Source organism: Hemicordylus capensis, chromosome 6 (genome assembly GCF_027244095.1).
Source record: "Hemicordylus capensis ecotype Gifberg chromosome 6, rHemCap1.1.pri, whole genome shotgun sequence".
Classification (NCBI taxonomy): Eukaryota; Metazoa; Chordata; class Lepidosauria; order Squamata; family Cordylidae; genus Hemicordylus; species Hemicordylus capensis.
In genome coordinates this window covers 9034204-9058448 of record NC_069662.1, presented here as the reverse complement: position 1 = coordinate 9058448, position 24245 = coordinate 9034204, and the positions used below count along the sequence as shown (strand labels likewise).

The 24245-nt window shown below is 47.5% G+C and overlaps 2 protein-coding genes across 2 annotated transcripts in view; one reads left to right on the top strand and one right to left on the bottom strand.

Annotated features, from left to right (window-relative positions):
• RPGRIP1 (RPGR interacting protein 1) lies at window positions 1-22654 on the top strand. Its single transcript, XM_053263655.1, has 17 exons — window positions 1-39; window positions 556-629; window positions 2853-2983; window positions 4308-4444; window positions 5476-5649; window positions 6527-6644; window positions 8417-8869; window positions 10180-10355; window positions 11464-11797; window positions 14036-14217; window positions 16287-16421; window positions 17867-17999; window positions 19248-19342; window positions 20858-21053; window positions 21658-21742; window positions 21841-21971; window positions 22418-22654. Exons 5-17 carry the CDS (start codon window positions 5479-5481, stop codon window positions 22531-22533), a joined length of 2325 nt encoding a protein of 774 aa, XP_053119630.1. The 5' UTR covers window positions 1-39; window positions 556-629; window positions 2853-2983; window positions 4308-4444; window positions 5476-5478; the 3' UTR covers window positions 22534-22654.
• SUPT16H (SPT16 homolog, facilitates chromatin remodeling subunit) overlaps window positions 22648-24245 on the bottom strand; it is a 24138-nt gene continuing 22540 nt past the window's right edge. The window contains exons 25-26 of the mRNA XM_053263654.1: window positions 23969-24046; window positions 22648-23815 (exon numbers count right to left, since the gene is read on the bottom strand). Coding sequence (XP_053119629.1) covers window positions 23658-23815; window positions 23969-24046 — 236 coding nt within the window. The 3' untranslated portion in view covers window positions 22648-23657. The remainder of the gene's footprint in view (window positions 23816-23968; window positions 24047-24245) is intronic.

Genomic DNA, 24245 nt, shown 5'->3' with positions numbered 1-24245 from the left:
ACCACAGCTGTTTATTATCAGAGAAATAGCAACACCTCTGTAAGTTGTAAATTAAGAGTTTTGGCAGCACCCAGAAACTGATATGCTTCTGTACACTGAAACGTCATAACCACCATGCTTTAAGAACTTGTGCTTTAAAAAAACAAACCCAAAAACGTATTTTAGTACTATCAAGGAATAGGAACATTTTGTTTCCTTTCCTGCATCACCAGAAGAGATACCTCCCTCCACCACAGAACAAACTAGGGGAAGAAGGTGGTTTTTGGTCTCTGATCCTGCCAAAAAAGATCTGGGGGTGGCTGCAAAGATAGCCGAATTTAGGGTGACTCATCACAATGCACAGCCTTGTTTGTTTAGTCTGGACGTCAACCACCACCTCTCTTGGAGTTTGACTCCTATTCAGGCTTCTGAAACTTCTCAGACTTCGCAGTTGTCTTTTAGTGAAAGCAAGAAACGGGAATCTTTGATCCGTGTGATGTTAATATCTGACCCCGCCAGGCTGGGCCAAGCATTTGGTCAGAAGTGGAATTAGGATCCCATCTCTCCCTCTCTCAGTTTCAGGAAAGAGTCAGAGATCTGGAGAAGGAACGAGATTTGCTGAAGGAGGATTATGACAAACTTCTGGAGAGGTAAAGATGAGTTGGCAAACATTAAAGACAAAGATCTAGGATCTGTGTGAACTCTTGGACTTTGCTTTCCTTCAGAGACCACTGCCCAGCCCTTTCTCAGCCCTACCAGGGAGTTATTCGCACATGGCTTCATGCTGCGGGGTAAATTTTGAGCGAAGCCACTTCGAAGTACACTCACGGCATTGAGGGAAGCAGCCCCGCCCCTCTGCTCTCGGCTTTTGTTTTGGTGCCAGTTCACATCGCATGCCTCTGTGTTTTCTGTCTAGCCAATGGTGCGGGTGGGGGGAGAGAGAGATTTCTAAAGAGCTATATCTGCATATCTAAAGATAATATCCCTCTTATGCTAATGATTCTACATCAGTGCCTCTCCTTATTTCCTCCGGCGTTTTCAGAAAAAGTGGCTTAAGACTAGCATTTTAAAAACCCAGAAATACATCAAGATAAGCTAGAATTCAGAAGACAAAGCCCGATTTGTGTGTGGAGTGCTTCGAAGGGACTTTGGGGTAAGTTTGGCTGGTGTGTCAACACGCACACTCTCTTCCGAAGGAGATTCGGGGTAATAGCCCTGTCTTTAAAACCTCCTGAGAGTTTTCCACACGGGGCTTTTAAAGCCCTTTAACTCACATCTCCACCGGAATGGAAGGGGCTGCATTCACATATCGGCCAGATTTACCCCGAAGTCCCTGCAAGTTATTGGGGAGCAGTTCACACACATTTTGGGTTTTTCACAGTGCGTTGGAGTGTAGCCCAATTTATATCTGGGGTGAAAAAAAACCATTATTTGTGTCAGTTTTTTGGGACAACTTCGCAGTTCACAGTAAAGCCTCCCAGTAAACCAGTAGTAAAGCCTGCTGTGTGTAAAAGCCCCTGGTGGTGCCAGGGACTAAAACTGGGACCTTCTGCATGCAAAGCAGATGTTCTACCACTGAGGTATGGTCCCATCTCTCAAAAGAACATTTACTTATTTTATTTATCAAATTTATATACCACCCAAACTTTCATCTGTGTGGGCCATACAGGGATCATTGTGGGCCATACAGGGATCAAATCCACAACCTTGGCATTATTAGCACCACACTCTAACCCAGGGTTTCTCAACGTGTGGGTCCCCAGATGTTATTGGACTTCAACTCCCATAATCCCCAGCCCCTGTGGCCTTTGGTTGGGAATTATGGGAGTTGAAGTCCAATTACATCTGGGGACCCAAACATTGAGAATCCCTGCACTCTAACCAACTGAGCTAACCAGCCAGCTGTGATAGCAAATATCTAACTTGTGGTTGAGCTAAGAGGCATCTTTTAAAGTGGAGAGAGCGAGCCAGCTACCCCTATCCAGCTCCAGCAGCGCATCCCTTCAATGGCTGTTGCTGGTGTCTTCCTTGGGTTCCTTTTAGACTGTTGAGCCCCTTTGGGACAGGGAACGATTTTCTTATTTTTATTCGCCTACCAGCTTATGAGATCACCCAGCTCTCTGTGTGTGTGTGTTTGTGTGTGTGTGTGTGTGTGTGTGTGTGTGTGTGTGTGTGTGTGTGTGTGTCCCTTACAACTTTGCAATGCCTGGACCAATTTGAATCAAATTGGGTAGAGTTCTAGTGACACATTGGGATACCTCAACAGCATAGTTTGTGATGATGTCATCCGCCCTGATTCAAGTTGGCAGACGAGTGAATGTTAGGAACATAGGAAGCTGCCTTCTACGGAGTCAGACCCTTGGTCCATCTAGGTCAGTATTGTCTGCACAGACTGGCAGCAGCTTCTCCAAGGTTCATGGAGAGAACATGGAACCTTCTGCATTGCTGGTACTCTTCCCAGAGCAGCCCCATGCCCTGAAGGTATCTTCTGCAAGCATACAGAAGATTCCAACTTCCCTCCTTGGCATCATTTGAGGCACAACTGGGTAAACTTGTGAACCACCTTACCGATTTGAACCAAATTTGGTACAGTTGTAGGGACACATAGGGACACCTCAATGTCATTGTTTGTGATGATTTCATACACCCCAGTCCCCAATTCAAGATAGCAGATGTGTGAAAGTTTGAGGTGGAAATGAAGATGGTAACTTGTGAAGATGCTAATTATCAATTAAGATTATCGTGAAAGGAAAGTATGCAGATTAGTTCTTACCAGAAGAACATCTTGTTCCTTTCCTTTTGCTATGTGAGCTGTTTTGAAAACCTTTTTCTTGAACCCCCCCCCCTTTCCCACCGTGCCTCTTTTTCTTAAGTTGCATCAGCGTTGCCCAGCAGAATCTGGACGAGGTGCCCCAGAAGGACAACGTCCCTCCTTTGGAAGAGCAACTCAGATCAGTGAGGGCTGAGAAGCAGCAGCTTCAGGAGCAGCTAAAAGAGGAAAGAGGTGAGGGGTGGAGACTGCTGGTAAAGGCTGCTCACAGCCGGCCTATCCATGAGGCTGACTGAGGCACTGGCCTCGGGTGGCAGATGGGCAGAGGCGCTCTGCGTCCCCAGGTACCCTCTAATCTCATGGCAGCTCCCACTGTGGTAAAGAGAGGCAAAAGGAGCGGAAGAGGAGGTGAGGAGAGCATGGGCTAGAGCAGGGGTTGCCAACCTTGGGTCCCCAGATGTTGTTGGACTACAAATCCCATCATCCCCAGCCACTATGGCCAAAGAGGATTGGCCAAATGGCCAAATTCCCAGCTACAAAGGCCATTGAGTTGTAGTTCAACTATGTCTAGGGAGCCGAGGCTGACAACCCCTGGGCGAGAGCACAATTGCCACACCTCCTCAGGCGTCATTGGCAGTGGAGGGAGGGGCAGACCTGCTTGGGACTTCTGGCAAAGCCTGGGGAAGATGAGAAAGGGACTTTGCGAGACTGGATCAACAACGGAAACTTCCCCATGCATCAGAATAGGCTGTTCACTCTGGTACCAAATGATGCCCAGTTGCACATGGCCAATCGCTGGGAATTCCAGCTTTTTCATGTAAAGTTCCAACCTCTTTGTTCTTACTGTATTTGCCTGAATCGGAGTCTAGTTTTTCCCCAAATTCTTTGATATTAGAAATTGGCAGGCGGGGTTCTTCTTAAATTCAGGGTCCTCTTCTTTTGGGGGTAAATAGTATAACCTATACTTGACCCATATTTTTAAAGAGATCGTCTTAAATTCAGGATCATCTTGTATTCTGATTGATTGATTGATTGATTAAGTGCCATCAAGTCGGTGTTGACTCTTAGCGACCACATAGATAGATTCTCTCCAGGATGATCTGTCTTCAACTTGGCCTTGAAGGTCTCTCAGTGGAGCAATCATGGCTGCTTAATCAAGTCCATCCACCTTGCTGCTGGTCACCTTCTTCTTCTCTTTCCTTCAACTTTTCCCGGCATTATGGACTTCTCAAGGGAGCTGGGTCTTCTCATCATGTGTCCGAAGTATGATAGTTTGAGCCTGGTAATTTGTGCCTTGAGTGAAAATTCTGGATTGATTTGTTCTGTGACCCATTTGTTTGTTTTCCTGGCTGTCCATGGTATCCTCAAAAGTCTTCTCCAGCACCGTATTTTATCGTCTGACTGTCTGACTAGCATTTAAAGTTGCCTGTCATTTAGTATTGGGACAAAGGTTAAAAAAATGGCATCCAGGTCATGGAGCAAGAAAGTTCAGGCCTGTTGAAACCGTGCCAGATGGCAACCCAGTGATTCAGCCCTGGCCTTTGTCTCTTCCCACAAGCTTGGAATGAGGCGCTGAAGCAGGAAGTGAGCCATTTGCTGCTGACACATGCACAGGAAACGGAGCCCTCACTGGAGAAGGCTGCCATTTTTGAAAACCCAGCTAGAGAGCAAGAACCTCAGTCCAACCCAAGCCAGGTGAGTCCTGGGAGAAACCAGGGTTAGCACTGTGAAACCAGGGTTGGTACAGGGTTAGCAAGAGAACTGGACTTGATAGCCCTATGCTAAGCTGGGAACTAATGTGGCTGAAGGGGTGCACTTTGGGGTTGAGGTGGAAGTACCCATGCTCAAAGCCTCTCTGCAGCAGGGGCTATGGGGCAAGGGGTTTGGAAACCTAGGCAGCTGAAGACTGGGGAGTGAGAGGAGGCAAGGGAATGGGAGAAGCCAAAAGGAGGTGGAGCACACTGAGTCTATACATCTGGGATGTATAACCTGGGCCCTCCAGCCTTTGTTGAATGAGAACACCCAGCATCCCTGACTACTGGACACTGTGGCTTGGGGATGATGGGAGTTGTAGTCCAACAACAGCTGGACAGCCAGAGTTGTATAGCCCTGGTTGAAAAGGAGGTCTATGGTGTTAGAGGGAAGGATAGAGAAGCAGGGATAACTGAACTGGAACAGCTTTAAGATTATCAGCGAGTGCTTCTCAGTGCTTCTCGTCTTAGTTAAACCACAGCGGAACTCTTGCAAAAACGCTCATCTTCAAACCAGCTCTTGCAAGCTTCTATCGCCTGCAGCGTAGTGTAGGATATCTCAAGAAGAAGACCACCCCCAAGAGCATTCCAAGTGAAACTGACTTGAACCAAGAGAAAGGTGGCGACAACAGATGGAACTCATTGGCAATAGAGGACTAAAATAATCCATACTGTTGATGGTCCAAAGCCATGGATTGGCCCGGTGTCTGCTGATTTGGTGTAGCAGTCCCATACAGCTTTGTTTCTCCTCCTCCATAGGTTACATAGGAAGCTGCCTTATACTGAGTCAGGCGCTTGGTCCATCTAGCTCAGTATTGCCCACACTGACTGGCAGCAGCCCTCGAGGGCTCCGGATGGGTCTTTCCCAGCAATGCCCGGAGAGGCTGGCAGGGACCGAAGCTGGGGCCTTCTGCATGGAAAGCAGATTCTCTTCCTCTAAGCCACAGTTCTCCTCCCATCTCCTCTTCCTCGCAGGCAATGCACATGGAGGGAACCTCCGGAGAGGCCGAAAAGGAAGAGGCATTCCCCCACCGAAGCCTAAAGCGGCGGCTTCACGAGACAGAGGCCGCCCATGCCGAGACCGTGCTGGAGCTGGAGAAAACCCGGGACATGCTTATCTTGCAGCACCGCATCAACCGGGACTACCAGGTGAAACGAGGAGGAAGAGCGGTTCATCCGGCACATGGGACCAGGGGCGGAGGGGGGGTCGCTGCAGGGTTTGGGGTGCTTTGGAGGAGGAGCCTTTGAGCAGTCTATCAGCAGACACACACTGCTTAAGAACAGCCCTGCTGGATCAGGCCCATCTAGTCCAGCATCCTGTTTCACACAGTAGCCAACCAGATGCCTCTGGGGAGCCCATAGGCAGGAGTTGAGGGTATGCCCTCTCTCCTGCTGTGAATCCTCTACAACTGGTATTCAGAGGCATCCTGCCTCTGAGACTGGAGGTGGCCTGTAGCCCTCCGACTAGTAGCCATTGATAGACCTCTCCTCCATGAAGCTATCCATACCCCTCTTAAAGCCATCCAAACTAGCAGCCAACTCCACATCTTGTGGCAGAGAATTCCACAGGCTGATTATGCGTTGTGTGAAAAAGTACTTCCATTTTTGTTGGACCTAAATTTCTTGGCAACCAATTTCATGGGATGCCCCCTGGTTCTAGTGTTATGTGAGAGGGAGAAGAATTGCGCTCGGTCCACTTTCTCTGCGCCATGCATGCACCCTTCTTTTTGCAAAGGGTGCTGGGAGGCTGTGACCCATGTCAGAGCAGCCGTTTCCACTTCACTCTTGATCAGGGGCAAGCAAACGGGGCTTCCCAGCAGTGGTTGGACTACAACTCCCATCATCCCCCCGCCACGATTCATTGGATGGGAGTTGTAGTTCCACGACAGCTGGGGAGCCCAGTTTGCTTGCCCGTGATCTAGATGTAACAGGCGGTGTTGGGGGGGAACTGAGTCCTCCTGAGAGCTGTCCAGCTGGGTCTGTGACTCACTGTCCCATGCTGACTGTGGGTATATTCTGGTCCGAGGTGGAGCTGGATGGAGTGTTGCAGCAGGCTGAGCGGGAGAAAAAGCAGCATGAAGAGAGGCAGCATCAGATGGCCCAGCTTTTGGACCTGCGTAGTGCTCGCATCCGCCAACTTGAAGGTACGCGCACTGCAGAAAGCCACTGTCAACTTCTGTTGCTTAGACCACACAGGCGATATGCATTCCATACCGCAGTGGTTTTCCTGTGGCAGCACATGTGGTTCTTCTGTGGAAGCACATGTTGGAGATTTAGCACCCCCCGCACATCTTAGCTTATATTTAAGAAAGATATCCAAGCTTCCAGTCCTCATGTTGGTTGAGAAGCCCTTGGTAGTATATCTCTGCCTTTTCCTTCTCTTCTGTGACTTCCTTTCCCTGCTGCCACCATAATCTCTTGGTTAATGTCTAAAAAGCGAGAAGATCTCACACCTGCCTGTGGGTAACACCTTCTATTTGGTAATCCGCCCCCCCCCCCGCTTTTTTTAATTAAAAGATGCAAATTTTGGTGGAGCAACAAAAAGAAACTAAAATCCTGAATGACATGAAAAAGCGAAATGGATGAAAATGGCATTAAAAATGAAAGAAAATTAAAATGTTGCTTTCTTCCTCGCACAACCTTGAGAACGGATCACTCTGCAAAATTTCCCACAGATCTGAAATCTGATTTCCGAGTGCAAATCTCCATTGCCTGGTTGCAAATTCTATATTCTGGAACAATCATAAACAAAAATGACCTATCATAAATATTGTTGATTGCCTTACACATCTTGTTTGTAAGGACCATTATATTGTTTGCTTTTTCTTGCTTTTTTCAGACAGTGCTATCTGTATGAGTTATGCTTGAGGAAGAATGAGAAGACAGGTCCTTGCTCCAAGGGGCTCACACAGAGGCGTATCTAGGGAAAATAGCACCTAGGGCAAGCACTGAAATTGCGCTCCCTGTCCAAACATCTGACACTCATCTTTCAGATAACTTTACCATAATATCAGCTGAAAAATAAAAGTCTGAAAGTCACATACAAGTCACATATCTGAATATGTGTACAGTGACTTATATTATATTAATTTAAAAAAAAACCTGTAGCCCCTTTGGGGGGCTTCCTAATGGCCATGGAGAGTCTGCAAAGGTTTCCTCTGCCCCCCGCTGGCCTCTAGGGCCTCACAGGGACCATTTGAGCACATGCAGTGGCCATTTAATTTTTTTAAAAAAAATAATGGCCGCTGAAAACAAAATGGCCACCACGCGTACTTAAATGGCCTCTGTGAGGCCTGTCATGGCCTAGGGCCTCACAGAGGCCATTTGAGCATGCACGGTGGCCATTTTGTTTTCAACAGCCATTTTTTTAAAATTAATTTTAAAAAATGGCGGCGCCCCCCTTCAAGTGGCGCCCGGGGCACGTGCCCTGCCTGCCCTACCCTAGATACGCCCCTGGGCTCACAGTCTAACAACAGGCACAAAGGGGACAACCGAGGAAGGGAGAGGCAGGGAGGCAGAATATGGAAGGAACCCCTCTTGTATTTTACCAAAAGAAAACCACAGGGCTCTGTGGGCGCCAGGAGTTGAAATCGACTTGACGGCACACTTTACCTTTACACAAGGTGGCAGCACGTTGGTAGTTGAGTGTAAGCATAACAAATTTAATGCTGGTGCTTTCCGCTTTGGGAATTTTTCTCTTCCTGGAACTTAACAACCTTAAGTGTGAATGTTGTTTTAAAAATGGAAACAAGATGTTTAAATCCAAACAGTTGTAAGCCGATTTGACTTAGGATAATTTCTTGGAGAATATGCTTTTTCACATTTTAGTGTCCCAAGGGGTGTGTGTGTGTGTGTGTTTGTGTGTCTAGGCCCAAGGGGAATGGGCCTTTAAGGCTCCTCCTGTCTCTTCCCCCAGAGCAGCTGAAGGACGTGGCTTACGGAACAAGGACAGTCCCATATCTCCCAGATGATGGTAATGCATATATGGACGCAGATCCCGAGAAGGCCCCGCAGCTGCGGCGTGGAGAGAACCTCTTTGAGCTGCATATTTCCAGCGCAGTGCTGTCAGAGGAGGCGCTGCGGTTGCTCGGGGACCCTGAGCCCGTCACCTTCTGCACGTATTCCTTCTACGACTTCGAGACTCACTGCACGCCCATGGTGCGCGGCACCCGGCCCTCCTACAACTTCACCTCCCAGTACGTGGTGCAGGCGGAGCCTTTCTTCCTGCGGTACTTGCAGGGGGCCAGCACCCGCCTCGACCTCCACCTCGCCTCGGCACTTGACCACACCACCCTGGCCTCCTGCTGGCTGCGTTTTGGCGAAGCGCTGGGGAGCGGGGAGCAAGTTCATGCCACGGCAGCCCTGCGTGGTGAGAATTGTCCCGGTCTAACCACATCTCATAGGGACCTACCTGTTCATTAAGAGCTCCACCCGCTGCACACTGGGTTCTGCTGTCTGCGAAGGCTTGGAGGGTGATGACCAGGGACGGGGCCTTCTCTGGGATGGCCCCCCCCAAAACTGTAAAATGTCCTCGCCAGCAGCCTTAATTTAGTACTGTATTTTCTGGCACTTAGGTGACATGATGAGGAAAATTACTGAAAGAAGTTCCGCTGAAATTGAAAGGAAAGGTTAGGCATTCCTTTGCGTTTCAATGGAACTACTCTGAGTAATTTTACTCATGTCAGCCATGTTTGCCTGGGCTCTGGTTAAAGGCTCTAGTTAAGTGCCACTGTTGCCACTTGGTTCTGTGGTTTTATTTGGATTTGATTGTAGGTGGTTTTTAATTTTTCTGTACACTACCTGTGTATACTTCCAGGTACACTACCTGGAAGGTCTATCATGACAGATGTAAATAAAATACTTCCAATTAACATCTGCTCCTGGTAACTGTAATGTGAGGGCACCTTCAGAAGTGATGAGCCTGCATACATAATACTACTGTCTTATTTATAAATAAATACCTGCATACATACTACTACTACTACTAATAATAATAATGCACTTATATATGACAGTTCAAGTAGTCAATATACTTTGCATACATTACTACACCAGTCTTTGCAACAGCCCTATAAGGTAGGCCAGTAGGAGGCTGTGGCCAAATGCCTCCCCGTGGCACCACCCTATTCGCCATTTTCATCACATGCATGTTTTACACAAGCCCCATTCAGACATTACGCTGTACATGTCTGTAAACCTGCACATATTTTTATGTGAACAACTGGACATGCGTTCACTTTAAACCTGGATAGCAAAACTGGGACAAAAGGTGGACAGTGTTTACCTTGTGATTAACTGCAGAATTGTCCATATAATCTGCACACCCCTATTTATCCCTGTTAACCCAATCTATCAAGGGTGGGCCTGTAGCTCAGTGGAAGAGCATCTGCTTTGCATGCAAAAGGTTCCAGGTTCGATCCTTGGCAACCTCTCCAGGTAAGGCTGGGAAAGACTCCTGCTTGAAACCATGCAGAGCTGTTGCCAGTCAGTGTAGGCAATACTGAGCTAGATGGGCCAGTGGCCTGACTCAATATATAGCAGCTTCCTATGTTCTTATCCATGCTGCCTGTGCACCTCCTGATTCTATGCCTCCATTTTGTTGTTTCTTCCACCCCAAAACAACCTTCTGACAACCTGCCTGCCGGCTTCCTGTTAATAATCGTGCCAATGTGGTTCTAGGTCCTCATGGAGAGGACTATGGCCTCCTGGAATACTGGACGAGGCTTCGCTTTCCCATCGAGCAGATCCTGAGGCTGTACCGCCAGCGGGCCAAAGCACTGGGCTACCTGTCTGCTGGAGTGGCACCGTCACATGCTCCAGTGGCTCAGCAGAGCTGGCAGCAGCAAGAAGCAGGGGTAAGAAGGGGAGCTGGGGCGTCATGAAGAATAATATCTGGCTTGACATCCAAATTAACAAAGTGCCTGTGCAACAATGTTCTCTATGTCGCCGTCATTTCAACATAATGCTCGCCTGGTTGCCCTTTTCAGCATACCCTTTAGTCATGAAATCCTAGTGCTGGCACACATACAAATCGCTATCTGTCCAATACACAAACAAATCACAATCAGGTGGGTGGAGCTAATGGAACGCCGGCAGTCAGGAGCAGGGGAAGGAGAGCTTGAACAAGAAGGGCGGGAAATTTATCAGCTTGAAGAATAATCCCTCAAAACCCTCACAATTCCACTTCTGAGGGGGAAAGGTGTTGAAAATACTTTAGGTTTCTTACCAGGTATTCCACATCTTTGAGTTTCTGATTGGGAAGGGAGTTGATACATTTAAGCTCTTGGTGTGGGGGTCAAGTCCCCTTAAATAACATAAAAACAACGGTACTGTGTTTACCTGAATCCAAGAGTAGGTTTCCCCCCAAGTTCTTTGATGTTAGAAATCGTTGGGGTGGGGGGAAGGCATCTTAAATTCAGAGTCCAATCCCTTTCGAGTAAATGTAGATATAACCAGTATTTCACCTCTATTTTTTAAGGGGCTCATCTTAAATGCAAAGTCATTTTGTATTTGGGTAAATACAGTATGTGTGAACGGCATCAAATCTGTTAATCTGCTGATCATTGTTTATGCTGACACGCTCAGACAGTCACAAAATAAGCTAACAATATTAACCATTAGATATAACCTGTACAACAATCCCTTTTCTCCCCTACATGAAGGGAGACCCAGCTTAGAGCACAGACTCCTGCTCTGGTTGCTAACTTTTGTTTTTTTCACTATGCTCACCACAGGCTCAGATAACATTCACATACTAGGCATATACTTCAACCCACATATTTTTGTGGGCCCATACTTGAACCCTTTAATGAAGAAGTCCTGGTAGTGACACACAAACACATCGCTAGCAGTCTAGCTCTCAAGCAAGTTGCAATCAGCAGGCCTCAGACTCCAAGAAACAGGATGCACCAGACTGCTTTGTTCCTTGTTGTTGCATCAACGTATCCTCTCTATCCCCGGTAGGCCCTGGGCCCTGGCTGGAATGAATTCCGTGTGCGGATTGAAGGCTGCGCCAGTCTCCGCAGCCGCTGGCTTGGCTCGCAGCCCAGCCCGTACGCCATGTACCAGTTCTTCACCTTCCCAGACCATGACACATTCATCATCCCTTCGAGCAGCAACCCCCACTACGGGGACCTGCAGAAATTCGTTTTGCGCATCACACCTGAGCTGCACCATTACCTGCTCCTAGAAAGCCTCTGGGTGTATGTATTTGACGATGAAGATCCAGAACCTGGTAGCTACCTGGGCAAAGCCCAGATCCCACTATTGCCGCTAGCCCATGGACGTAGTGTCACAGGTGAGACATGCATCTTCAGCCCCTGTACCTGCGTGTGTACCTGAGTGTTTCAGTCCTGTGTCTTTGCCTTTCCTTTCTTGGCTGCATCCTTCTGGTTCTAGATATATCAACATCACGGTGCTTTCCAAGCTTAAGGTAAAAAGCTTCAGGGAAGTTAATTCTTTGCTAAAAGGGAATGCAATGGTCTTCTGATGGCAGTCTTAAGGCAGTTCTCTCCTTGTTAGTGTGGTGGTGAGTATCCCTGCTTGTCACCTGGGAGACCGGGGTTCAGTTCCCTGACATGGAGATGTAGTATTCATAGACAAAGTCATTCAAGACAAAGGTCTATCAATGGCTACTAGTCTAGTGGCTATAGGCCACCAGAGGAACGATGCCTCTCAATCCCAGTTGCAGGGGAGCAACAGCAGGAGAGAGGCCATGCCCTCAGCTCTTGCCTGTGGGCCCCCCGGAGGTATCTGGTGGGCCACTGTGTGAAACAGGATGCTGGGCTAGATGGGTTTCTGTGGGCCTTATCTGGCAGGGCTGTTCTTTTGTTCATAGTCTGAAGGCATGTGATGCAGCAACCTTGCTGAAGCTAAGACGGTTTGGGTCTGGGTCACTGCTTGGGTGGGACCGAGACTGCCTGGGGCTGATCCCATGGATGTGTCTTGAGTTCCATGGTGGGGAAAAGGCAAGATATAAAGGTAATCAATAAACGATAGAAAAACACGTCATTCTGAGAAATTGCAGGGTGATTCTCTTTATTCATTCATTTATTTATTTATTCAATTTTTATACCGCCCTTCTGAAATGGCTCAGGGCGGTTTACAATTAAAACAGAAACCATTAAAACCAATAACAATTCAAACATCTTAAAAAACAAAACCATTAAAACCCTGTAAACCAGGTTAGCATTAAAACAATTAAAACTAATTAATGCATGTATGTACATAAGTATTTAGCAGGGAGAGAGTAACTGGCCCTATCCACCCCCAGCACAGTACTTCCAGTGACTGTTGCTGGTGTCTATCTGATGTTTCTTTTTAGAATGTGAGCCCTCTGGGGACAGGGATCCATCCGATTGATTTATTATTTCTCTGTGTAAACTGCCCTGAGCCATTTTTGGAAGGGCGGTATAGAAATCGAATGAATGAATGAATGAATGAATGAATGAAGTTGATCATCCAGTCCATTGACCATTATTAGTTATGATAGTTGAATGGAGCATCCATGTTCAGAAGCAGTATGCCTTTGAATACCAGATCCTGGAGACAAGCAATAAGGAGTGATCATAACTTTCCTGTCCTGCTTGTTATACATTGTGTTCATTTAAAGCAGTAGTTCTTAACCTGGTGTTTGTGGGGAAAGAAAGAAAGAAATTTTGCACTATGGACCCTCAAGATCCTCAAGTATTACCCATGGACCTCACCCCATTTATAATGTTATATATGAGAGAGAGAGAGAGAGAGAGAGAGAGAGAGAGAGAGAGAGAGAGAGAGAGAGAGAGAGGAGTAGCTCATCAAACACAATTTATAATCAAAGATGGCATGTCCCTTCTTTCCCTTGAATTATAAAATGATAATCTGTCGCATTATAAATAGGGTGGGGGTCCATGGATAAGGATCTTGAGGGTCCATAAGTGCAAAAATATTTTTTAAAAAACAACCTAAAGTGAGTGGAGAAAAAGCTATAGGAACTTTCTTTTCAAAAGACTAACTAATGAAACCAAACTCCAGTTATTGTCCAAGAGAAGCAGCAGCATTACGATGGAAATTTATTTATTTATTACATTTATACAAAAGTTCAGAGCAAACTTTGCATTAGAAAACTAATTACCGGGTGGTCATCTTTGTTCTGAGAGACCTTAAAGGCCAAGTTGAAGACAGATCACCCTGGAAAGAATCTATCTATGTGGTCACTAGTCAACAGCGACTTGATGGCACTCTATCAATCCATCATTTTTGTTCGTAGGCCAGTGTAGTGTAGTGGTTAGAGTGCTGCACTAGGACCGGGGAGACCTGAATTCTAACCCCCATTCAGCCATGGAACTCACTGGGTGACTCTGGGCCAGTCACTTAACTCTCAGCCTAACCTACCCTGCAGGGTTTTGGTAAGGATAAAAATAACCATGTACACTGCTCTGGGCTCCTTGGAGGAAAAGCAGGATATAAATGTAAAAATAAATACATAAATAAATCACTGTGTACCAAAATGTCAACCCAGATCCATTTCCCACCTTCTCTTTCCCTGCCCGCACAGGAGATTTTGTCCTCACGGACCAAGCAGGGAAACCCAACGGTTCCATCAGCCTGAGCCTAGAGTGGAAGCATCTTTATATTCCGCCAGAAGATGTCCATCGCCAGGTATCCTTGGACCGCGAACAGCATCAACAGTCTTTAGAGCAGCAGATTGAGGAAGAGCAAGCCACACTGAGAAGTCAGGTACAGCAGGTCAAAGACCTAGCCAGGCTGTTGAGCCACACTGCCCAAATTCCTTCTTCAGTTAGAGGAGAAGGCAGAACAGACAGGGGCCTTTGTCCCCCTACTGCTATGAGTAACCATCATGAGTAAATAAAGGTTTGTAATGTGTGTATACCAAGATTCCCCAGCGATCTCACATTCTGTTGAGAACCAACCAAAAGGTTCTCAGCAGAACTAATGGAGCCGACTTTCGGCTTCTTTTAACTTGGTGACTCTTACCTAGGACCCCCATCCCACGTGTTGTTAAACTGGTTTGTGTTCGGCTGTAAACACTGTTGGGAATTCTCTCTGGTAAGAGATACCCTTCTAATATAGCAGAGTGCACAGAGGCACAACACAGAGGAGTCTGCCCAGGCATGCGTGTACACTGAGAGCAAAATAACTAGGAGCCTGTTCATCGTTTCAAATCAATATAAGGAGTATTTATTAGTGAACTCCATTCTAGATAGGAAAGTGGAGAGATAGGATCTCTAATCAGTCTAGCTAGCTGGATTCACATGGTGCAGGGAGAGAGGAGCTTGCATGTTGCAAGGTAGAAGAAAGGGAAGGAGGAAAAGGAAGAAGGAAGTGGCTGGAAGGAAGGAAGTCCCTAAGAATAGCAATCTACATATCAAAGGGATAGTGTCAGAGCAGTAGAGAAGGGGTGACCAATGTCTTGACCTCTCTAGCCCTCTGACTCACTAGTCTGTCCCCCCTCTGTCACCGAGGCATGAGTCAGCGCAGAGTCCTTCACTTCCAACAAGAGCGTGGGTTACCAAGAGGTGTTGTCTATATTTGGCCACCATCTTGAAGCAACATGGTGGACTGGCAGATAAATACCCCCTCAGTTGGAGTGCTCTAGGAGTGCTGTGAATTTTGTTTGTACCCAACTGTCAGCAAATGGGTTACCAAGGGGTGCTGTCAATGCCTTAAGTGGCCACCATCGTGAAACATCATGGTATTTGTGTTTTAAAAAACAATTTAAATTAATTAAACCCCCTCAGTGTTGTTAAGACAATTGAAAACACATCTTTTAAAAAAGACTTTAAAATGTTTTATCTGCTGCTTGAATCTGGAAGGTTTTTTAGTTCTCAGTTATTAGCATTTTATTAATAATTTTAAATCTGAAACTTCTAATTTTGTAATTTTGAATGTGGTTTTAGCCTAGTCTTTTACTTGTTTAACTTTATTAATCATTTATTTTACACTGTATCTGTTTTGTTGATGTCGTCCACCACCCCAAGCAGTAGTGTACTGGAGGGGCAGGGTATAAATATTTAAAATATAAGATTTATTATTATTATTATTATTATTATTGGCAGAAAAATACCCCCTATCGAGTCACCTAGGTCCCCCTCCCATGTGCTGTGAATTTGCTTTGCATCAGACTCTAAACAGAAAAGTTATTAGAGGGAAAAACACAGACAGATAGATGGACGGACTCACACACGGTGATTTCAAAAGGCTCCTTCTCTTCAAAATGAACTACCTGCCTAACGCAGCATCCATGCTGCCCCACTAGATGCTGTTTTAATTACATCGCTGGGTCTGTCACATCTGCTTTTCCCTCCTGCCAAAGGCACACGCAGGAAGCCTGATTTGGATCCGAAACAGGGATGGGGTAAGAGGGGCTTTAACCCTAACACCTGCTATGGTCCCAATCCAAAACAGCATACCTTCCCAACAGGCTCTTTACAGGGGTGGAAAGCAAGCAGGGTCAGTGATGTTACCAAAGTTTGTTCAGTTTGTTCATGTTCAGTTTGGCCTCTGAAATTTTAGTTCTCCTTTCTTTAGAATCATTTGCTTGAAAGGGCTTTTCATAAGAAAGATCAAAAACATATTATTCAGTAGGACAAAACCAACCAACCAACCAAAACAAAAAACCCAGAAATGGAAGAAGAAGAAAGAGAAGAAGGATGGAGAAGGAGATGGAGGAAACCTTAAGAACTGGGAAACAAAATCGTAGAGGAACCTTATAAGGCCCTTTCTAACATTAGGACCAGTCCTGGTAAAAAACATCTCTGACTTGGCTTCTCTAAATTCCCACTCAGGCTCCAAGAGTGCACAGCACTGGCCATTTGTCTTCCAGTCGCCAGAGAAAGAAGCCACGTCTCTCCCTGACCGAGGCAGAGAAGCGTGTTCGAACACACGCCAGGCTAGAAGATGAAGCCAAAAGCCCAGCCCAAGTAAGTGCAATGCCAGAGGGCAAATGCCTGTCCAGGAGGACCAAATGAATTTCAAGATGATTTTGTTAGGTGGGGAAAATAAAGTTTTATGCATTTACAACACAGTGCAGCTTACCTTCAGAATAAACCCTCGGAAGCGTGGTCTGCCTTTCCGCCTGTATCAATGAGAGCTAGCCACTTGCAATCTTCTGTTAAAGGCTGAGAATCTCCTGGATTGCAAAACATGATGGCAGGCTCTACGTTTGGTAAGATGAACAGAATCACAGAGCTGGAAGGGACCTTGAGAGGCCTTCTAGTCCAACCCTGCTCATTGGAGGAAATAGCTACAGAACCCCTGACTGATGCCTGTCCAGCCTGTGTTAGAAAACCTCCAGCAAAGCAGAGCCCAACACGGCAAAGAGGCAGCCTTTTCCACTGGCATACGGCTCTTACAGTTAGGAACTTCTTCCTAATGCCTAGCCTGGATCTGCAGCCTTGTAATTTCAACCCATTGGTTCAATGTTTTAACTTTATTTTTAAACTGTGTTTTCTTGTAAACTGCCCAGAGACATGTGTTTTGGGTGGTATACAAATGTGCTAAATAAATAAACACAAATATTCCTGCCCTCAGGAGCAACAGAGAACAAGTTTGCTGCTGCTGCTTCTTCTATGTGGCAGCCCACATATTTGAGGATGGTAGGGATGGGCACGAAATCGGCACAAAACCCACTCAAATATGAATACAATATGAATCAAGTATATTTGGAGCCATTGAACAGTTTGAATTGATTCAAATTTGCTCAAATTCAAATTGATTCGAATGAATCACCACTCCATTCAGTGGTTCCAAATAAAATCATATTCGATTCAAATTTGAATCTATTCATGCAAATTTCTTGATCGATTTGAATTTGAATATATTCATGCAAATTTCTTGTACGTCCCTAGAGGACGGCTATCATATCTCCCTCTAATCTTCTCTTCTCCACACTAAACTTCAACTATTCCTCATAGTACTTGGTTTTCATCATCTTTATAATCCTTTGAGTCCAGTTTATGTCTTCCTTAAAATGCAGAGCCCAGAAATGGGCATGGAATTCCAAGTGAGATCTGACCAGTGCAGAATGCAGTGAAACTGTTTACTACTTATGATTTGGACACTTTGTCTCTGTTAATGCATCCTAAGATCGCATTAGCAGCTGCATCATGCGGCTGGCTCGTGTTCAACTTGTCATCATCTAATGCTCATAGATCCTTTCCAGCCTATGAAAAGCATCTCGATTTGCACCAAAGTTCTCCTGGAATGGTGCCAATGGATGCTACGGAATGACATGGGCGCAGCTCATATTAATTAAGGGAATTTGCATGTGTTGCCTTATTTGTCATAAATATTTCTGAGAGGTGTGTAAAGGCCCCAACTCCTGCTGCTCTTAGACCCTGACTAGCTGGGATTTGTTTCTGGGCAGGTGGCACTGGGAGAGCTGAAAGAAGAGGAAGAAGAGACACCTGCCCTCGAAGAAGAGGGGATGCCAACAAGGCACCAGGCCTCAGAGGCTGAATCAAGCCCATCGGCTGAAGCAGTCATCCTAAAGGACTCCGGTAACCATCATCCAAGGACTACAAGACTAAACAAACACTGAGTTTATATAGAAGCCACGATTTGTGTAGTAAGGGCAGGGAACTAGAAACCAACTATCCTCTTAATATCAGTTTAAGGGCCAGACAGGGTATGCCTTTAATCACTGGGTATGCTTGGGTGCAGCGTTTCCTCTAACAAGGATTCCCAGATGTTGCTGACTGCAACTCCCAGAATCCCCAGCTGCAATGGCTTTTGCAAAAGCTGCCATATACTGTGTCAGACCATCGGTCCATCTCGCTCAATATTGTCTACACAGACCAGCAGCGGCTTCTCCAAGGCAGCAGGCAGGAATCTCTCACAGCCGTGCCGTCCCGAGGGGAAAATCTGACAGTGCTCACACTTCTAGTCTCCCATTCATATGCCACCAGGGTGGACCCTGCTTAGCTAAGGGGACAAGTCATGCTTGCTACCACCAGACCAGCTCTCTTGTCTTGTGGGGCGTGCAGGGACAGCGCTGGTACTTCTCCGGCTGTTGGGGTGGGCGTAGCCATGGAGGCTGTCATGGAGAGCGCCTTCTGCACATCTGCATTTGCAACTGCCTCACTGGTTGAGAACGCCTCTTTGAATACTCTTGCTGTCCCACAGGGGCATAGCAAGTCTGCAGCAGGCCCAGGGACAAGACATGAAGATGGGCCCCTGCCCGCCACCACCTCCTTCAGAGAGGCATGAGGAGGAGACCAAAGAAAAAGCAGCCACCCAGCCAGGATTCCCTCCCCATCAGGGGCCTAGGGATATTTGCTGTAACGACAGGGGTGGGCATAGCTACAACTGAACCCTTAGGCAATGGCGTAGGTCCCGGTTACCTTAGGGAGCGCCTTCTTCTGCATGATCCCCACCGCATGTTAAGGTCATCCGAGGAGGTCCGTCTCCAGTTACCACCGATATGTCTGGTGGTGACTCACAGGCGGGCCTTCTCTGTAGCTGCTCCTAGGCTATGGGATGCACTCCCGCCCGAAATCCATAGCTTGCATTCATTGTTGACCTTCAGGAGAGCCCTTAAAACCTATCGGTTTGGCCTGGCCTTTCAGGGTTTTAAAACTGTTTTAATTGTTAATGGTTTTATGCTGTTTTTAAATGGTTCTGTAATTATTATTTTTAAAGGACTGATTTGTGGGTTTTGTTTGTTGTTGTGCATAGCCCAGAGCCATTTGGATGGGGTGGTAAATGAATGAATGAATAATGAATGGTCTCTTCATTCTTGCCCCCAGCCTCAGAAGAGCCAGACACCACCAGCGATGCCCAGACCACCGAGAGTGATGAAGTGGTGGCTGCAGCATCTGGGCTTCAGGGGCCCCCGGAACTGGTAGGCACTAGATTTTCTAGCAACCGTTTTTTCCAGCACTTAAACCTACATTAGCTTTGACATGAGGGGCACTAAGGCAGTTTTCCCCACTCAAGGTGACTCAGAAGAAAAAGATTCCAGAGCCTGGATAGCTCAGTTGGTAGAGCCTCAGATTCTGTGGGTCCAGGGTTCAAGTCTTGGTTTAGGCAATAATAATTTTAGGGAGGACTCTAGCAAGATGGGAATTGTATCTCAACAACAGCTGGAGAGCCAAGGTTGCCTACTTCTCCTAGGATAGACAGTACTGTGTGTTAGATGGACCAATGGTTATGGTTTGACTCTGGATAAAGCCATTTCCTATCTAACCTATATAATTCCACACCCTCCCAGCTCTCTTTCAAGACTGCACCCAGTACATCCCAGTTGCTGCTTGCTCTGTGTTTTTCAGGTTTGCATTGTTTTAAGTGTTACTTAGCGGATTTTATTGTATTAATTTTGGTCAACTGCCTTGGGATAAAATTGATGAAAGGCAGTATAGAAATGCAACTACAAATACATTCCCAATTCCCATCTTTCTACTTTTAAGAGCGCGGTCGTTGAGAGCCGCATCATCATAGTAAAAAAACAAAGCTTTGTTAGCCACCCCATAACACATTTCCCCTTGGTCGGCTCACAAGAGAGGATTAAAACATACAATAAAAGCACATAACACATTAAATCATAACAGGCAAAAAAGGAACAAAATACAATACAAAGCAGCTTAAATACTCATTTTAAAATGCCTGGGTGAACAAAAAGGTCTTTACCCAGCGTTTAATAGAACAAAGTGACAAATTAGATGCTGCCCATCTAATAGAGACCATTCACACAATCAAAAACTGTGTTCTACCCGGGTTTGGGAACTGTGTGTACTCCCAACTTTCGATAGTGTGGAAACAAGGGAGGAGGAACAGCTTCCCAGGTTTTCCTCCTCCATTGCTTCCACACAACCAAAAATTGGGAGCTCACACAGCTCCCAAACTTGGGTAGAACACAGTTTTTGATTGTGTGAACGGCCTTGTAGTGTCATGCACACATCTTTTGAGAATCAGCGGGCAGGCCATTCAACTAACTTATACCTCTGCAGTAATACCTGAAGAGAAAACGTTTCAGCCAAACCATCTTGTTTGCCAGAAGAACTTGGTAAACCCTAGTGCCTTGATCACTAGATCGCATTAAGCAGGGAGAACAGGAGACTGTAATCCAGGCCTGCTCAACTTTGCCCCCCCCCCCAATTGTTTTTGGACAGCTCCCATAATCCCCGGGCACAGTGGTCAATAGCTAGGGATTATGGGAGTTGCAGGCAACATCTGCAGGAGGGTCGAAACTGAGCAGCCCTGCTGGTAATCCAAGGGGCCACCCAGAGGCTCTCCAGCTGTTGGGACTACATGTCCCACAACCCCTAGCTGCAATGATTGCAATGAACGATGGGAATTTGATAACAGCCAGCGAGCCTCAGGCTGGCCACTCGTGCTTTCATGCTTCTTTCCCCTCCAGGAGCCTTCAGAAAGAATTCGCGTGGAGATCGTCTCCCTGAGCCTATATCCAGATAGCCAGCCAGCTGCCAATGAGAGCATCCAGCAGGTGTATGTGGAATACCGTTTCCCGGGAGTGCCACTGGAGGAAACAGAGACCCCTTTCTCATTGCGGAAGCCGCAGGGAACCCAGGAAATCTACTTCCACTTCAGCAAGGGTAAGCATGTGCAAGAGTCCCCTTGCTACCGGAGGGAGCTGTACTTGAGGGGAAGGACCACCGACACTGATAGACCCCGTCAAACTTCGTGCAACTGGGTCAGCTCAACTGCTGCACTGCCATGCAGGTTTGGCCTTTAGCCACAGTGGCTGGAGATGATGGGAGCTGCAGTGGGGAGGGCTGGTCTTGAGGAGCAAGCATGAACGGCCCCTTTGGTTAAGCAGGGTCAGCCCTGGTTTGTATTTGAATGGGGGATGACATGTGTGAGCACTGTCAGATATTCCCCTTAGGGGATGGGGCTGCTCTGGAAAGAGCACCTGCATGCGTGCATGCAGAAGGTTCCAAGATCCCTCCCTGACATCTCCAGAAAGGGCTGGGAAAGATGCCTGCCTGCTAACTTGGGAGAAGCTGCTGCCAGTCAGTGTAGACAATATTGAGCTAGCTGGACCAATGGTCTGACTCAGTATGAGGCAGCTTCCTATCCTAACCCCTGTATTCTTGACCTACCTTCTGCTCACCTGTACCCCACTGTATCCATGCACTCTACACTCTCTCTCTCTCTCACACACACACACACACACACACTTGCATCTTTCCACTACAGTGATCAAGCTGGACCCAGACCCGGAAAGCACACAGAGGCAACAGCTGTTTTCCATGCTGGAGGAAGAAGAGACCAAGCAGAACTGGTGAGTGTCTTGTCTTCACCCTGAAAAGCTGAGAGGGAAAGGACCTCCCCACCCCAGCCTGTGTTCATGGAGTACTTCCCCCCCCCCGCTCCATGCAGGCTGCAGTTCATAGTGGTGAGTGAGCCCCTGCCTGGGGCTGGAGGCGAGTGCGAGGATGTGGGTGTGGCCTACTTGGACCTGCGGGAGATGCTGCTAACAGGAAGTGACATGCTGGAACATGAGCTACATGGTAAGACAGCTGGGTCCCTCCTACCCATGGCAAAAAAAAAAGGGGGGGGGAGCAGAAAAATGTGCCCCACCCCAGGGGTCCTCAGATGTCAGACTTACAATTCCTATCATCCCTCCAGCCATTGTAGTTGGGGATTATGGGAGTTGTAGTCCAACATCTGGGGAACCAAACTCCCATCTTCCCTGGCCACAATGGCTAAAGGGATGATAGGTGTTATCGCCTAACATCTGGGACCCAAGGTTGGGAACGCCTGTGCCTCATCCTATTGCTCTTGCTGTCCTGGTGACAGGTTCTCCAGGCAGCCCAATGGCCTTTGAGCCACTGCATCTCTGAGTCGAGGAACACCTCTCCTCCCTTCCTAGAGACGTAGGCTCCCTAGCAACTTGTGTCCAGGGTCACACCACTTCCGACCCTGATCTGCTCATCTCACATCTCTGCTATTGCAGTTGCCAGTTCCTTGGATCCCAACACGGATATCGGGACGCTGAAGGTCTCTGTAGAAGCAGCTGCTGCCCTGCGTGCGATCTACTGGGCGGGGAAGAGGGAAAGGAACGAACCATGAGGGGTGAGCGCGCGGGAGGCCGAGCACTAGAATCAATGGGACTCTATGACCGAAAGGATGCTTGGGAGCATTGGAGAGAAGGCAAGGAAGAAGCCGACAAATAAACTTTCCAAATACTTTAAAAAAAAACATTTTTATTGATCAGATTTTTTTTTTCCAAAGTCAAAAATACCAAGAGTGCTAACGGCTACGGGGAAAAATTGAGAAAGCCTCTACTCCCGCCACCCCCACCTGGATCGTTGACCCCTCCCCACAGGAAAAAGGGAGGCAGAGAGTAGGCAATGCATTCAAACCCCCCCACCCCACCCTCAAACACTTGCTTACCGGAGACCTGACTCGGCTACCGAGAAAACAGATAAATACAGAGGCTGACAATGAAGAAGAAAACAAAAGCAACGAAAGCAGGAAGCCTTTTCTCTTGCCTGTGTCATCCCCCAATCCTTGATTAATTCTCGCCCTCCTCTCCGTCACTGCCCCAAAGCAGGCCTTCCCGTATCTTACAGGGCTTTGCTTGAAGAAACTCGACACAACCGCCCTCTTTCCCCACCAGCGCAAGACGCCAAGAAAAGTAGCACAGTCCGCTTCACTGAAGTACATGCTGTTACTCTGGAGTAGTTCTCAGGCCAAGCTGCCCCCCAAATCTGTCTAACAATAAACACACTGGGAGCCAGGGAGGAGCTATGGGGGTGAAGGGGTTAGAGTCAATATGCCCTACAGGTGGCGGGCGGGGGGGGGGAAGAGGAGAGCAAGGAAAAGGGGAGATGGGAACTGTAGAGAACAGCATCACTGACACCAGATTCCTCAGCCTCACCCCCCAACACTGCCTTTCTACCCTCCCGCTTGGCAGAGTTTGCGTGACACCACAAGAGAGCAAGGCCTGGAATTCCCTCACAGCTGATTGGTCCGTACAAAATGGTCAGAAAAGACTCGAGGAACAAAAACAAAACAGAACGAAAATACTCCCCAGAGAAACGGAAAAGGGCAAGGGGGTGTGTGGGGAAAGATGAAGAGTTCGTGGGGAAAGGGCTGGCTGCCACCAGACCTGAAACATTGGCTGCTGGATGAGGCCTCAAAGCCCCACCCCGCCCCAGGACTGGAGGATGGGAAGGGCCCGAGTTCACCGGCTACTTCCTCTTCTTCTTGGGGGGACCTGAGCTCCGGCCGGGGCTGCGACTGTGGGAACTGCGGTGATGCCCGGAACTCTGGGATGATGGGACCTTCCTCTTACGGCTGATGGTGCGGGTCCGCTCTTCTTCTTCCTCGTACCGGCTCTCGCGGTCAGCTGCAGGGCAAGAGCAAGGAGGAATTCAGAGACTATATTCCCATAATTGTCGCGATGGCTCCTACACACCCACAGCGTCGTCGGCCCAACCGCTTGCAAAACATGCTTGCCAAAGCTTCAGAGCCAAGAACAGAAACAGGGCCGGGCTCTTACCTTTCCGCGCTTCCTCCTCCAACTCATCCCAGTCCTTCCCACTCTCCTCCTCACTGCCCAGGGATTCCTTGGAGTAATCTGCCAAGAGGAAAGACACAAGGAGCTTCTTAGGCCAACGTGATGGGGGGGGGCTGGGGGGGTGAAGTCCCAACAAAGGAGCAGCTGGTTGGGCGACATATTTCATCAGACCTTTTCCTCGATTTCAGGTGCTTAGAAGGCTGCAGGTCTCTGGGACCACGCAGAGCTTCAGCAGATACTCCCTTGCTGCCGCTGCCAT